The sequence below is a fragment of the Carassius carassius genome, chromosome 46 (assembly GCF_963082965.1).
Source record: "Carassius carassius chromosome 46, fCarCar2.1, whole genome shotgun sequence".
NCBI classification, from domain to species: domain Eukaryota; kingdom Metazoa; phylum Chordata; class Actinopteri; order Cypriniformes; family Cyprinidae; genus Carassius; species Carassius carassius.
The window spans coordinates 24,178,753-24,196,419 of record NC_081800.1 but is presented as its reverse complement, the minus strand read 5'-3'; the positions used below and the strand labels follow the sequence as shown (position 1 = coordinate 24,196,419).

The 17,667-nt window shown below is 41.2% G+C and overlaps 1 protein-coding gene across 1 annotated transcript in view; it reads right to left on the bottom strand.

Annotated features, from left to right (window-relative positions):
• LOC132129063 (teashirt homolog 2-like) overlaps positions 1 to 12,152 on the bottom strand; it is a 60,767-nt gene extending 48,615 nt beyond the window's left edge. Inside the window, exon 1 of the mRNA XM_059540485.1 lies at positions 11,520 to 12,152. Within this exon, the coding sequence (XP_059396468.1) occupies positions 11,520 to 11,559 (40 nt within the window). The 5' untranslated portion in view covers positions 11,560 to 12,152. The remainder of the gene's footprint in view (positions 1 to 11,519) is intronic.
• Positions 12,153 to 17,667: the final 5,515 nt, after the last annotated feature.

The window sequence follows — 17,667 nt, the reverse complement described above, 5'->3', positions numbered from 1 at the left end:
GTCATGGACCCAGCTAAAATACATTTGTTCTAAGAATGTTTTGCTAATGTTCCCATTAAGTTTTGAAAACCTTATTTCAGAATGTTCTCTGAATGATCAAACCGTTTTTTTCTTCTTCTATGGGATAGAAAAGTATGTTACGGGAACATTCCATTTTTATCAGTTTGCAAACTTTTTTTATCATAATTATCATAAAGCTTCATAAGACACAGCAAAATCATTGTTTTACATACAGTAGATCACAAAAGGAGAAATTCTGAAAACAAAGCTCTTTCTGGTGCAATTAAGCTTCACAGGACTTAAAATACAATGTAAAACCTCAGTTTTATTGAGTTTTTAGAGTTTGACAGACATTGTTGCCATGAAATGAAGATTTGCTGTATGAAGATTTTTCAAAAATTCTCCTTCTGTCATAGTCTCAGCGTCAGACGTCACGGACCGTCAGCTGAATGTCTGATGCATATGTCACACAAAATTGGAAACACTTCGGGAGACATGCGAGTCGCATTCTTTATAATGTTCTGCCTGGAAACAAATATGCTGTGACGCTAAACCCCTCATGGAAAAAGAAAGCCGTTGTGTTTACGATGTGACGATGAGCACTTACCAGGATCAACTAAATGCTGGATTTTCTAAAGTATGTGAAATATGCAAACTTCATGGCATAGAGTCTTTAAAATACGTCCAATAGTTTTACACACCCATCTGTTATTGTGTGGACATGTCCACGCCCCTAGACATGACACGGCACAAAATGAAGCGTGATTGGTTGCTTTATCTGTCAGTCAAATGGCCTCTTGGGCGGTCCTTGGCCTTTCAAAGCTACCAAGGTTCCCAGACCATTCTGTCATCAGTCTGAATGTCTGGCTACATGAAACTAGTCATCTACTGAAAAAGACAATATAGACTTGGGAGTGTAAATAGTAAAAGAATCTCCATTTTTATAGTGAACTGTTCCTTTAGATGTAAAAAAGGTGAGAATTGCCGCAGAGAAGTTAATGTTAATAATGTCGATTAACATGTCTGCAGAGAGTGAAAGAACTGTGAGCCTCAGCAAGTTTCTAATCACATGAAGTTCAACTTTCTATTTGACTTGAAGTCTTGTAAAAGAAGATAAAAGGAGCTCCATCACACTCATTCTTCTCACCCTCACTAAAATGATCGAGGCTTTCACAAAGTTGGAAAATGTTTCAAGAGGGCACGGCAATTAATAGGAGAAATTACATTTGCTGGGATCTTTAGTGGAGAGAGTTCTTCTTCACAGCGGAGTGTAATGCTGCATAATTTCACTGGTTTGCTCACATTTATTTTCTTTTGCTAAATTGCAATATTAGTCATACACTCATTATAGGGGCCATCAGTTCTTGGCAAATTCCTATTGCCGTTCATTTCCAGCAGAGACGATGTGGGATGTGTATTTTTTTCAGGCTCATGTCAAGTATTGAATCTTTTGTCACTGTGTCAGTGAATAGTTTGTCATTAATCTAACCGACAAGGCCTGTGCATTTGCACACATACCTGTTCATTTTCACTTTTGAAAAAATATAGATGACATTTCTTTACCATAAATGCAGCTGAAATTGCTTTTGGCATAGATGCAATTGCATCTATAATGTAAATTATATTCATATTATAATATACATAAAAGTATTATAGTAAGTCATTACATATTCATTGAACTATTAAAATGTCAAAAGTATCATTTATATATATATATATATATATATATATATATATATATATATATATATATATATATATATATATATATATATATATATATACACGCTGTCTCAATATACAATTTGTGAAATTGAATTTATTACATTAAATAATAATTTTTGTTCTATTTCAATTAAATTTTACTGGATTTACTGTATTTAGATCAAATAAACACAGCTTCTTACCACCCCCAAATTTTTTATGGTAATATGATTTAAAAACATAAACTATCAGTTTGATATTTTACCATGGCATACTGTGTTAAAACATTCACCATCAGCCATTATTATCATTTTTTATTATTTTTATCCACACACTGCAGCATTGTTAAATCTTGTACCAGCACGACGCCTCTAACCATTAATATGTTCATCCGGTTTTCTTAATCAAGTTGTTAGTACAACTGAATTATTCTATATCCTGCAAGGACACCTAAGCTGTCAGAGCTGTTTAATGAGTTTCAATTAAGCTGTTAGTTTCAGAAGAACGGTGCGGCTCGTGCGGGCGTCTACTCAGAGCTCTGCAAGGACACAAACAAGACATTTTGGCAGACTCGCTCCATCAAAACCAGCATCTTTGCGATTCCAATCAGAACACTAATGTTTGTGAAAAGTCATAGTTAAAATTAATTAGTTTGCAAAACAATCATACATTGCCTTCGGATGCACACATGTGAGCTATTCAGGCATCAAAGCAACATTTTACAGTTTTAAAACATCTGTATGGTAAAAAAGGTGCGCTGTCTAGGTTAGGAGCCTACGGTGGTTTGAGTGAATGGCTACAATTAACCAGTCTTTGGACTGAGGCCACAAAAATTCTGTCCCCCTGTGATTAAAGGGTGAGAAACAAGCTCCTAGCGCATGCAGAAATTCACTTAACTGTTGTTATTTGTTATGTTTACTAAAGAGCACAAATATGTAAATGATTCACTCTAAAACATGCAAAAATATGCAAATGATTGACTCTAAAATGGTCCTCCAACATAAGTATAAATAACAATTGTGTTTGCATATGGTATCATGCTCACGCTCTCCTGATCATTACAGCCGCACGCCGCTGAAGCTCTGCGCTCCCGCTGACCTCTAGGTAGAAAATGGACTGAAAGGCCAGCCAGGACTCGAGAATATCGAGTTGATTCATCAAATTAGTTTCTGTGTAATTGCACGCCATGACGTGCCATGAAACTTGTCAGCTATAAAGCTGTCGGAAAGACATCAGCGGCCATGTTAAATGAAGACACAAAAAAAGGCCTGAGGTTTATGACTCGGTGCTGTTTGGACACTCGCCAGCGGAGTAGTGAGGAGACGGACGCCTTTAAGATTTCAAACGTGTTTTAAAGTATTGTAGCTATCCATTTATTGCATGCATTAATCAATCTGATTTCCACAGATGCTTTAATTAAATATTCCTTTCAAATGCCTCTTAGTCAAGGCTAAGGTTTAATAATAATGTGAAATTAAAATTTGATGTAGTGCCTGTAAAAATAAGATGACACATAGTTAGTAAATATGAAAAATACATGCAATTAGAGATAATTATTCTTGGTTATAAAATTATATCTATTAAAAATTATAAAAATATAATATCTGCAGTAAATGTGTCTGTCTAGTTTAGAAGCCTATGATGACAAATAAATTAAAAATTATATAAATATATTTAAAAAATAATATTAATAATAATAATAATAATAAAAACAATATGTATAAATGATATAAATATATCAATTTATATTTCAGGAAATGTAAAGCGCTTTATATTTTCCTGTAGACTCTCAGGCCCGAGACTGATCTTGTGTAAGTTTTCCTTTTTAATTAATAAAGATTGTATGATTAACAAAATACTGTCATAGCTCCTGCCCCATAGACTGTAGCAGGCCAGGGTTAATTTGCATAATAAATCTTAATTGAGACTCATTAAGCACTTGATTGGAAGCAAATCAGGTACACGGTGGACAATTTTATTTTAAGATGAATGAAGTTTCTGTCTGTTTTAAGGCTCAGTTTTCTGCCATCTTCTCACAAACTGTAGGGAGGCCAGAGAGAAAGTAGGGTCGTCACAGGAACACGAGCATCAAGAGGTCGAGTTACAGACACGTCTCACAAGATGAAATATAACGTAATCAAACATGGTTAGACAGGCTCGGTACACAGATCAACAACAAACAACACATGCTCTGAGTGTGTTTGAGTGTCATATTATCTGCAGCAATTTTCAAGAAGACAATGACAACAATTCATTTTTTAATTTATATATATTAATTATTCAACAAAACACTGATTTTGGAGCTAATATAAGGACATCGAGCACATCTGTGTTAATCAGCTGTAATGAATTACAACCTTTGTAATCTTCGGCAAGAAGGAGGCGGGAACCGGCGGAAATCAACATGAAACTTTAATAACAAAATAAACACAAAACAGAGCACCAGCCCCTCACGGACGACTGGTGCGCGCAAATAAAAACCAAAACACAACTAAAAGCCCAGGCCTGGTCCTCTCTCGTCCTTCACTGTCGTCGCTCCAGTTTTATATCCTTCCATCTCCTCTGTGGGACTCAAGACCGGTGGTGGGTCGCAGGTGTAGCGGATTTCCCAATCACTCCACCGGCCTCACTCGTGTTCCCACATCCCTCGGCCCCGCCCCACTGCGACACCTCGCAGGTCGGGGGGTACCCTCGAGACTGCACTCTACTCAAGCCCCCCCCTCCCCCTCCCTCCGGGGGGGACAGCTCACGGGGACCTGCGGGAACCTGGGGGTAGGACAGACGAGACGAGAGAAACGAAGATGGAAGGAGGAGCGACAGAGACAAGAGAGAGGGGAGAGAGGAAAAAAACAAAAAAATTCCGGTTCCCAGACGCACTGCTGCTCGTCCCTCCACCAGCTGGGTGATCTCCACCGCGGTGCCTGGCTATGGCACTGGACGGCCCTCGGCGGACGGCACGACACTCCTCCGCCGCCGATGGACAGCGACGGCTCCTCCGGTTTTGGGCAGCCGGCAGGATTCCCCCGTTCCCTGCTCCTCCGGATTCCTTCACTGAGGCAGCAGGCTCCGGCCCCCTGGCGAACGGCGCAGACTCCTCCGCTCCCTCACGGACGGCAGCCGTCTCTCCATATCGTGGGCGGTCGGCAGCGAGCTCGCCCATCCCCGGCAACTCGTTCCAGTCCACCGCCTTGAGCGTCCATGGCGGCATTCTCCTCGCCTGCTCTGTGGCACCGCGGATTCACCACAGCGGCGAGGGATCTTCAGCAGCGCGTCCCTCCTTCTCCCGGGCTTCGGCACCACTGTAATGAATTAAGCCTTAATAATCATCGGGAAGAAGGAGGCGGGAACCGGCGGACAATCAACATGAAACTTTAATAACAAAATAAACACAAAACAGCGCACCAGCCCCTCACGGACGACTGGTGCGCACAAATAAAAACCAAAACACAACTAAAAGCCCAGGCCTGGTCCTCTCTCGTCCTTCACTGTCGTCGCTCCAGTTTTATATCCTTCCATCTCCTCTGTGGGACTCAAGACCGGTGGTGGGTCGCAGGTGTAGCGGATTTCCCAATCACTCCACCGGCCTCACTCGTGTTCCCACATCCCTCGGCCCCGCCCCACTCGTCACATCAGCCAAACAACTACATTTAGGGGGAAGTCGTGGCCTAATGGTTAGAGAGTCGGACTCCCAATCGAAAGGTTGTGAGTTCGAGTCCCGGGCTGGCAGGAATTGTGGGTGGGGGGAGTGCATGTACAGTTCTCTCTCCACCTTCAATACCATGACTTAGGTGCCCTTGAGCAAGGCATCGAACCCCCAACTGCTCCCCGGGCGCCGCAGCATAAAAGGCTGCCCACTGCTCTGGGTGTGTGCTCACAGTGTGTGTGTGTGTGTTCACTGCTCTGTGTGTGTGCATTTCGGATGGGTTAAATGCAGAGCACAAATTCTGAGTATGGGTCACCATACTTGATTAGGGGGAAGTCGTGGCCTGGTGGTTAGAGAATCGGACTCCCAATCGAAGGGTTGTGGGTTCGAGTCCCGGGCCGGCAGGAATTGTGGGTGGGGGGAGTGCATGTACAGTTCTCTCACCACCCTCAATACCACGACTGAGGTGCCCTTGAGCAAGGCACCGAACCCCCAACTGCTCCCCGGGCGCCGCAGCATAAAAAATGGCTGCCCACTGCTCCGGGTGTGTGTTCACAGTGTGTGTGTGTGTTCACTGCTCTGTGTGTGTGCACTTCGGATGGGTTAAATGCAGAGCACAAATTCTGAGTATGGGTCACCATACTTGGCCGAATGTCACTTCACTTCACTTCACTTCACTTCACTTCATTCAATATTCTCAAAACGGCCTAATAATCGGGCCAGTTGATATATCTGTCCATAATATCAGTCACTCTGCAGACAAAAAACAAAGAGAAAACATGAGTATCTCGTGTAATAAGTAATGGGCACACTGTTTCTGACTGGTTCCCTTGTGATCACAACATCTTTAAAACAGAATAAAGCTTTGTGTTCATATCAACAGGATCCTATCGCGGAGGAGAGGGGTAAATATGACAGCGAGATGTGAAACGCGATCCTGAGCCACAGTTCTCAGCCCGGACGCAGCACCCTGTCTGAAATCCATCTGCTCACAGTAATATGAGCCCTCACTGATTGTTTTGAGCAACTTTGGAAGCATATGGCAAGCCGACGATTACTGAAATAAGTCCATTAACAATCTTTATGGGGTAAGAACTGCTTTCCCGAGAGTCAGATGCGTTTTGGCATCCTGTTTTAACTACGCTGCGACACCATCAAAATTCCTGCCGGTAATCAAATCCGGCACGCACAAAAGGCGTTTTGTGTTGTCGTTAGGCCTTTTCCCCCCTGTCTGACTTTCACTCGAGAAATTGACACAGATCAACTCTCCCTTTCTCCCTCGACCTCAATCTCCCAGACATGCTGTATCTGCGGAGAGCCGGTACAAAATGCCATTTCGTAATTTCTTTTATACTCGGATGTCTGGCAGGAGTAATGAGTTTCAGCCCGAGAGCAATAAAGTCTCTCCGTAACCTCATCATTGTTGTGTTTAATGAAGAAAAAAGCAATAGAAATAGCTTTTTGCTGAGATGATCGCGTAAAAACATTATCCTCCTCGATCGCCCCGCTGGTGTATCAAATTGTGTCATTTGCCTGGAAACTGGCGCAGATCTCTGAGGGAAGGCAAGGTGAACGCGCGGTTGCGGCAGTGGGGGTACGAGGCAACGTGGTGCTCGTGTCCAATCAGGATGCAGGGATTTTTTCCCTCTTTTAAGGAGTGGAGTAGAGTGCAGAGCGATCTGGGGCACGGGAGCTTCTCCTCTCTCACCTAGACGCAGCACCGCCCTGTCTGACTCCTGGAGCAAAGCCTCACAAAGTGATACTGCCAACTCCACCTGCACGCTGGCGGAAATATCATGACATCACCACAATGGAGACAGGATAAACGTTGCTGTGGTTTAACTGTTACACTCATATAAACAAACACTGGGGTATTAGTACAATACGGGATACAAAGAAATAGCTAATACTGGAAAGACGGCTACATATAAGTGGCCTTGAACACTCTTTCCTGCCATTCGTGAAGTTAATGATATTATCAAACAAACATTTTACGTGCCATGACAAGAAAATGATCATCAAATTACCGAGCTCAGAACTTTCGTCCTAAATTCAGTGCTGGACCGTCTCTACCTTGACTAGACTATCAGCAACCGCTGATGTTTCCAGAACAAACCACTTAAGAGGACTTTGAGCGAGCCAATTCCCAGAAGCCCCTGCCACTCACTTAGTTGGCAGTGCAACACTTAATGCCTTTGTCTGTTCTCCAATTTATCTTGTTAACAACAAATTGGGCTAGCAGTTTGAAGCACGGGCTATTCAAAAACTGATTAGAAACATAATCCAGTGAAAAATATCACCGCACTGCACACTAATAAACCCTGTACAGTCATATTTCTGTGCAGACTGGGAAATATAGTGACTAGTGTTTGTTCTGAAAAGGTGTAAAAGAATTTCTTTCAATGATAGGAAGGAACCATCATTTTGACTAAACAAGCACTGTTGCCAAGTAGATTTAAAATTCTTGATTCATACATTAAAATTCTAGTTATAAATACTCATATCACGTTTTCTGCACTAGCTATCACTAGATTAAGAATACGTTTCTTTTATATAAAATATAAACACATCCTAATGGAAAATATCTGTCTACCCATTCAGAGATTCAGAACAAATAAATGAGCCAAAGTCAGAGTGGTTCAAAGAATCACTTCATTGAACTGACTCACAAAAATGAATCAAACTTACTAACTGAAATGCTTCAGATGCTACTATAATCATCATGAAAACAATCATCAGATATCTGCGAAACTAACCATGTGACCTTAAGGAAGCTTAATGGCCAAATGAAAGCACATTTATTCATAACAATAATTATAATATTGCTCAATTTTGGATCTTCGGCAAAATAATCACGACTGATTACATACATGAATAATAACCATAATCAAAAACAACAAAAAAAAGAACTACAGTATATAAATATTAAAATATATATATGATAAAAATATTTATTATAAATACTATCTTAATGATACTAAAATAAGACTGGAGAGAAAAGAATTGCAGTTTATTTCATAATGGTGAAATGTAAAATCCTTAACTTTCTGATGCAGATACTGTAAATCCAATACATCTGACTTTTTTGTGACCGCTAACTAAAGTCACACAACAAATATTAACCACAGGGATGTGTCTAAATGGCTGCATTTCCAAAGCAAAAAAAAAAAGGATAATCGTGTCCACATACCGAAATGAAAGCTATTTTAAGCCCAGTACGTCTTAAAAAGACTGTACAAAAAATGGTACAAAAGGTGGTGGTGTTGGTGGAGGTGGGGGGGGGGTATAAAAACTCATTCCTTGCATCTTCTCTGGTCTTATTTTAATACCTCTCCCTCTCCTTGTTCACCCCTCCACACATCATTAAACATATTATTATAACATGACTGTCAGCTTGCGTCTCTCTCGCCGCTCCATTCTTGCTCTGCCAGGTAATCAATTTGTCGTCACTCTCTGTAACCCCAGTAAAGTCATCAAGGGAAATGAGTTACAGCTGCAAAAAGACTTCAAGAATATAGGTGGGGGTTTGAGGGGTGGGGGTCAGGAGAAAGCAGGTGGGGGGGAATGACAACACGGGCCTGGAATATTCTGCCGCTGATAGCACATCCCAGGTCTCGGAGATGAAATATTAATGCACAATTTGTTTATCTTCGGGCCCACATCTCTCCTGCGCCGAGCTGTTAATTTTCTATCTGCGCAGACAACAGATCAGTCAGTCATGAACTCTTCATAGCCATTACCGGGAGACATTTTGATTAAGTATTCCTAATGTAGTGGATAGGAAAGAATGAAAACACTCTGCCTGCCAACTTTTGATTGACCATTAAGCCACTGATGAATGTGCCTGTCAAAGAGAAGACAATTACCTCAACAATGAAGAAACTCTTCTGGAAGGCTTATTTCTCCATAGGGCTGACACATTTACCAGATTACAGGCGAGCAGGCCCAGAGCGTGTAAAGGGATCGCTTAGGAATCTTCGCAAAAGTTCACCCAATAATTGTGCCGCCTTTGTTAAAGGGAAAGGGGCTTTTAGGAGGAGTGACGAATATGTGTGCGTGTGACGGAAAGTGACAGACAAAGTAGAAATGAGGAAGAAGGGACTTAGTGTCTTCAGGGGGTTCTAATATCCGCCATTGCTGGCAGAGTCTGATGACCATCTGTGGGGTTTGTCTACTGTTATTATAAAGAGTGATCATCCTTCCACCTCATAAAGAGTCTGACGCATCTGGCGTCAATGTACACAAAAACAATAACCTGCGGTACGCACCTTCCAAAGCAAAGTTAGGCTCCTAGCAATTGTAGCGTACTTCTCTTAAAGGAAAGAAAACACCGCAATGAATGGGCTTTGTCTAGAAATACAAAATCAAATAAAAGATTAACACTTAGTTAAACTGTTCCAAAAATATTCAAACCCTACAATTTTAAAGGTAAACTATTTCAGAAAGCCAGGAAAAAAAAACGTAACTGTTTAAAGGAGCATCATCATCGTTTTAATAAACCGAATAACCACCACCTGAGGACATGGGAAGGCTAACAAACAACTGGTGATAAATGCATCTATTATAAATTAATCTATCAATAAATCTAACGTGATGTGTGATCAATCATATACCAAGTGAAAGCCCGAGGGGGAAAGGAAAAAAGAAAATGTTTCATTGAGAAGCCTTCTGGTAAACAGCCAGTTGCATTGCTGTGCATGACAAAATTATGGCAGTGTTTCAAAACCTTGTGTGTCTCCTACCTAGACAGCATTTTTAGACAGCACAGGTGATTTATGAACATTATTCAAAATGCTACATGTAGGCTACATATAGGTAGGGAGGTCAAAGGGATTTGACACACAGTATATGAAAGAAAGTGTACTGTCAACACTACACAATTAAAGGAAACAAAATGTCTTTTTTCATAAAGAACTATTTCCATTCATTGTTTTAGCTACACTAAAGATGCTTCTTGATTATTCTTGTCTAGACATAATCATGATCATTATATAAGTTATGCTTTCAAAAATGCTGTCTAGGTAGTTAGATTAAGAGGCTTTGAGACAGAACATGAAACAAAAAGTGTTCTGACAACGTTATACAAGTTAAACGCAAAAAAAAACGGAGCTCGCCTCATCATGTAATTGAAACATAAACAAACGATGTAAACGGTCTTATTCTTGCATATTCCGTACTCTCGAGCGCGTGCGCCCGCACGTGTGTGCATGCATTCACCCCGTTTGTGTGTGTCCGTTTCTCTATGAGATATTATGGGTTCGTAGGAAGTTCAACTGATATTCTGATCCAAAGCAGCACATCTATCCAAAATCACTCCGTATTTCCTCTATGTCTATTAAGATACATAAACGCGTCGCGCTTCGGTTCCCAACAAAATCTGACTAAAGGCTACACTTTTTAACTCCAAAACTATTTAACGTGTAAATAAATATAATCACACTAGTTTAAAATGAAAATATGGTTCGTTTTACTTCATTGTATGAACAACAGCCACTGACAACAGCTGAAAATTAACACTGCAAATAGGCCAAGAAGCGAGCCTTGCCTAAACTATAATTTAGCCTACTTCCACTATATTCTCATACATACACAAAGATCTTTAAAACAAGACAAATTACTTGAAAAACAGAACTGCATATGGTATTAGCACTTGTTTTAAAAGACAATCTGAAAATATGACGTAAACTGATGTTGTTTTAAGAATATTTACATATTTTTACTGGAAAACATTTCAGAAATTTTGATTAAGAGCATGATTTTTTTGTCGCACCGTAGGGGTTACACAAGGTTCACTACTCGGTCCGTTTGTAATGCTAAAACGTTACGATTTTCAAGCACGCTATTCATTTGAGGATGTAAAACGAACGTTGTTTACGTTCTAAACAAGCGTGTTTACATTCATTTAAACATGAAACAGAGAAGTTTAAAAACTTTCGCCGGATTTTGTCGGGAACCGAAGCGTATCCTTTCGCAGTGTATCAAAGCATCATTCTCCGATATTGAACACATCCTCTTTTTAAAACAGCGCTATCACTTTCATCATACTATTTCACAAGATAAAAAGAGGCTCATTCAGATACAAATCCGCACGCTCGTGAGCTTAAGACGCGTATGAAAGGCAATATTCGTGTTGGGATAAATGTGAAATGATAGGTGTCAGGTTGAATCTTACCCGCAGCCCTTTTGGGTGCCTGCTGTTTCCTCCTTGGCATGTTCAACTCTCTTTAGTTCACGTACAGTGAAATTGAGCCCAGGTGAAATTCAGTAGGCTATAAGTGCTCTGATACACACGCAATAGCGACTCTCTAATGCACTTCAGTTCCGTACAATCCAGTATTTCAGAAATGCTGTCCAGAAATCAGGTGTCTCTTTTTAAATATACCTCTCCTTCCTAGATAGACAGGTCTATGGCGGATTGTTTTGCTTTGCTTTGCATTTCTTTCCGTCTCTTCTTCTTCTTTTCTTTTTTGTTTCCCACGCCAAAAGGACGAACGCTGTCAATCGCTTAGACTCCCGGTCTCGTATGAAACGTAGTAGGAAAAGGACAGACAAAAATAGTGTATATATCACACACGCTCACACACACGGCGAAGCCAGCAGCAAACATCGATCCATAGAACAAACTGAACATTAAAAACTCCTCCTCCTCTGGACTTGATGATGGCAGCGAGACATTTGTTACACTGGATAACCACGAGTTTATTAAAGAGACAGAGGCCGGAGAAAACATGAGACAGCCCACTAGAGCAGCCTCATAGCGTTTCTCTGCCGCTTCAGGCTGGAGTTTAGAGAGATGCTGCGAGCTGAGCGCTTCGGTGTAATGACACAGTGCAGCGTGATAATGAATAACGTGCATGTCATGTGTAATTATTTTCAGTAGCTGCCAGAAATGAGATATAATTGCCATTGCCGTGGTAATTACTTACATTTACATGTCTATATGCAAAAGCTGGTACAGTATATGCTTTAAAATTGCACACATTTTTTTTTACGTTTTAGTAGCTAAAAAAGTAGGCTAGTTATTTTTAATAGCTGAGAAATGAAGCGTTTGTTGTTGTGGTAATCAATAAGCAGACATGTTAAATTGTATATATGTATTAAGACATATTTATAAATGCACTGAGCCAAGAATTCAAGCATTAAATACACAATGTGAAAATAAAGAAAACACAGGCTAGAGTGTTCATGCTATAGTGTAGTATTGATAATTAATGAACAACTTGTGTGCAATGTATGTTCAGTAGCTGCTTAAATATTATTATTGTTGGTCTACTATAGGTTATACAACAATTTGTGTGCAGTATATACTTCAATTCTGGACATGTTTATGAAGGCATACATTAGGCCAAAAATAAAACATTAAATACACAGAGTAAACGTTGTGTGAAAACAAAGAAAAAATGTTATAGTGTAGAGTATAATTATTGATTGTTAGTGAACAAAATATATGCAATATACTATTTTGTTCAGTAGCTAAATTAGGTGTAATAATTTTTTTGGGCTACACTTAATATAGATGCTTAAAAAAAGTATAAAAATAGACAGAAAGACAGATTCCCCAAATTCATCCAGTATAATGACACAAACCCAGACAAGCATTTTGATTTAAACCGAGACCATAGAAACATTGAAATCTTGAAAACCATTATGATGTCACAGTAACAGCAACAATGAGCAGCACAATACATTGTTCGGCACAGCTTCATTACAGCGCAACTGTAGTCGTACAAGGTTGAAGCTCTCCAGTGTCTCACCATTTGTGTCCCGACCTCTCACCAGCTCTGATTATTGAGGTCACCGATAAACAAATGAGTGGCCATTACTCACAGACTACAGATGACCTCAGCGCACACGCCCCCTCCCACCATTACTGTGTGATAAATGATCCTGCTGTCATACAGAGAGATGATGCTGCCTTTGTTCATCTGTTATGTGGTGACATTACTTGATCCTCCTGTTTTCTAGCCTGCTTTCCCCCTCTCCTCACACTGATGTGCGGATGCCAGTCACCGAGCGATGATGGCAGATACCTCCCGTGAACTTGACATGAACTCTGCCGATCAATCAGTGTTGAGCCTCCACTCTGACCATACCTGTCTGAGAGCTTTTAACACCCTCTGTGTTTAAACGCTAACACACGCACACACACACACACACACACACACACACACAAGGCACTATAGCTCTATCTGCATGTATTGTACGGCTGGCACATTGCACCAGCCATCTCTTGACCAGCATTAAGCGTATTTTACTGAAGTGCATAAGAGTTTATAAGCTGTAACATACAGTAGGGGTATTTTGTCATATGCGATGTCTGTTGGCCAGTATGACATTGATATCAGTTAACAGTCCACAGGTGTGTTTAGTGTTGTTCAAACTGGAATTCAGAATACCTTTCATATTCAAATTCAGTTTGAATTGAAGATCCAAGCAGAATGCGTAATTTCAGTTTGAATTTGAATGTTAGCAAGTAGAATTAAAATAAAGTGAAATTTAAAGAAATTTCTAAAACTGTATTATGTACAGTGTGCATTTATCATACAAGAAAAAGTTTGTCAAGGCATTGATTTACAAATTCTTGAAGTTTGAACTTTCATGGATGGATGGATAGATAGATAGAATGATGGATAGAAAGAGCAAGGGCTCATAATACTAATGCAAACAAACAAATCTTAGCGTTGACACTATACAAGCCTTCATAACACACTGTAAACTTAATTTTGCAGACTAAAAAAAAGCCCTTGTAAGTTTTAGTCTGAAGCTGACTGACATAAGAAAATATTTGCAACTGTTGCCATTGAATGCGACACAGTGTTAATTTGCATGGTAGGGGTTTTCAATGTTTTGTTCCGCAGCCGTGGTGCAAATCGTCAGTTCTGCGAGGCGAGCTAATTAAAATGCACTCCCCATGATGAAAGAGTCAAGGCCTGGGGATTCCAAACCTGCTTCTGATTCAAAGCTGAAATTTCATGTGATACGGACAGGCGGTGATTGAAGTCTTGAGAGCTGTAATTTTCAAAGTAGAACAACAACATATGCATACTGTTAACAGCAGATGCTTAATTTGAAAATCTAATGCATATAACCCAATTAAAAGTCGAGGAAAGAACCACAAGTGAAATCAAATAGGCTGCCTTGCTGCTTGAAACCTTTTAAGACGAGAATATTTTGCCTGATATTTTCATCGAGAATCTCAGCTAAGCGATCAATATTCGTGCACGATAATTAACATCTGAAGGCCACATGTAGGATGGAAATGCGTTGCCACATTCTATATTTTGGTTCCCTTAAGCAGTTTTTGTCTTGAGGAATTGGTTTTCATGAAGGAAGGACAATGCAGCAAATATTTGATGAAATGCAGGAGGGGTAAAACACCACAAACGCTGCCCAAACACAAAGGTGCTCCTCCTGATAGGCCTCCACTTGTCAAGGCTGCATAAAAGAGAACGTGACCTTTTCCTGTGAGTATGCAAACATATTGTTTGTGTATGTAAAGATGTGTGTTTTCACAGGATGTTGGATTAGCTGAGGGGAACAATCATGTGCAGAGGCTACAATCACAGATTTTCCTTCCTTGAGATGAAGAGAAAACCAGATCAACAGAATCATGGGGGTTCAGATCGAATCTGCAGAATTCTGACCAAATGACATGTTCAGTTATACAAAACAAACTGTAGCTGAAGACACTTTTATATGCACAAACCTTACAGCAAATATTGTAAACATGCATGAGCTAGAATAAAAACCATAAAAAAAAAGAATAAATAGTTTAACAGAAAAGAAAATTCCTGTTGTTCAAATCCATACATTTAAAAGTTCAAAAGTCTGGGACCAGTAAGATTTTCTGTCGAGAAAGTATTACTTTTATTCAGCACAGATGCATTATATTGTAAAAAAAAAAAAATTTTTAAATAAAAAAAAAAATACAAAAAATAAATGACAATGCTGACATTAAACATGTTATGAAATATTTCTATTTCCAATAAATGCTTATATTTTAAACATTTTGTTTATGAAAAAGAATCCAGAAAAAAAGCATAATGTTTTCCACAAAAATATTGATCAGCATAGACTTTCAAAATTGATAAATGTTCTTAAGGTAACATGGGAATAAATTACATTTAAAAATAAAGCAAGCATTTATTTTAAATGGTAAAAACATTTCACAATAATACTATTTTTTTGTTTAGTACAATATTAGATCATTTTTGATCAGCCTTTGTAGGTACAAGAGACTCATTTCCAAAATGAATGAATGAATAAGTAAATAAATACAAATAAAAATCAATGAACCAATGAACCAATCAATCAATCAACCAATCAACCAATCAATCAATCATTCTTATCGACCCAAGCTTTAAACAGTATTGCATGCGGTTACATTTTCCGTTAAACACAAAATATTAATGCAGCTCATTTCAATAAAAATTCTGCTCATAGTTATAATATCTGCCATGTTAAATCACTAAATAAAAAAATAAATAAAACTGTTTTATATAAAACTATTCCTTTAAGCAAATCCTGACTGATACACTAACGTCTTGGTTACGTATGTAACCCTCGTTCCCTGAAGGAGGGAACGGAGACGTTACGAATGGGAGACCCCAATCACCTTCGAGTGGTACAAAACGAGCCAAAAGGTACACAAAGCACCTTGGTCTGCGGGATTTGCATCGCGAGCTCCGCCCCGCAGAGCGGGTATATAAGGAGCAACGCGAGCAACTCGCATTCAAGTCTTCGCTGAGGAGCAGAGCCAGTGACCCGGCCGTTCAGCGGAACAGCAATGTGGCAAGGGGACGTAACGGCTCCGTTCCCTTCTTCAGGGAATGAGGGTTACATATGTAACCAAGACGTTCCCTTTCAGTCGGTCATGTTCGACGTTACGAATGGGGTCCCTTACGAAATGCCAAATGGCTGTCTTCCAGCGACCCGTGTGAGTGATAGCACCCTGTCGCAAGGCCAGCACGAGTGAGGGCTCATAACTTACACAGAATACACTGGGTAGCATATTCCAGCTGGACGTATGCTAGCTGGCTGCCTGCCCGTGGGAGGACTTACAGAAGGCAGATATCCACCCAGGTGGTGATACATAAGAACTCTGAGGTACCCAGCCGCAGGGTGGAAGTTTCAACGACAGAGCTGGCAAGGGGCTTGCCAAGGGAAAGACACATGCTGCGGAGAGACTTACTGTGGACATACACACGTGGGATTGCCCAGAAAGGGGAATCACACCACATGGAGGCACCTATTCCCACACAGGGCTGACCAAGGGGCATGTACACAAGTGTTGGACATTAACAGTGCTGGAGATACAAGCGTACGCGTCCTTCAGGTCGATCGCTGCAAACCAATCCATCGGATGAATGCATTCGAAAATGCACTTGATTTTGAACCAGCGGGGTCAAGGGCACTACAGGCGTACCCACAGTGGGGCATCGTGGTGGAGCAGACAGCCCCGGCATGGGAGGCATAGCGTCCCTTAGCGGGGGCGGAGTGCGGGGCATAAGAAGGCGAAGCGTTCTTGAGCCGGCTTTGCATGGAGACTGGCAAGGGAAGAGGAGAACGAGAGCAGCGAGGAAGCACGTCGCCAACTGTCGTTCGGCTGTGCCGGCGGCGGGGCGGAGGCAGCAGTGGGACACCAGGGCAGGATGTGTCTCATGGCCTCAGACTGCTTCTGGGCGGCAGAGAACTGCTGGGCAAAGCTCTCTACCACATCGCCGAAGAGGCCATCCTGGGAGACCGGGGAGTTGAGGAGCTGAGCCCGATCAGACTCCCTCATGTCTGCCAGGTTCAGCCATAGGTGGCGCTCCTGGACCACCAAAGTGGACATCACCTGACCCAAGGAGCTCTTGCAAAACCCCTGGGTCAGCACTGCCCTCGTGCAGCTGCCGGAGCAGCTTGGCCTGATAGACCTGAAGTGAGGCCATGGCATACAGGGCGCAGCTCTGTAAGCCTTGGCCACAAGCGTGGATGAGAACTTACATGCCTTGGAGGGCAGCTTGGGACCGCCACGCCAAGCGGAGGTGCTCTGTGGACAGAACGCTCCACCAGGGGAATCCAAGCATACCCATTGGCCGCCCCGCCATCGAGGGCAGTGAAGGCGGAGGAAGTACCAGAACGGTTTCGGGCAGTTAAAGGTGCCTTCCATGAAACTTCCATGTCAACTCATCCGGAAACTCGACTGGCTGCGACAGGGAAGCCCACACAGTAACCTTCAGATCACCCTGGCCACCAGCCGAAGTAGCCCTCTTACGAGAAGAAGAGCTAGAACGGGGTGTGGCAGAGGAGACTCTATACCTTTTAAGGTAATCGAGTCT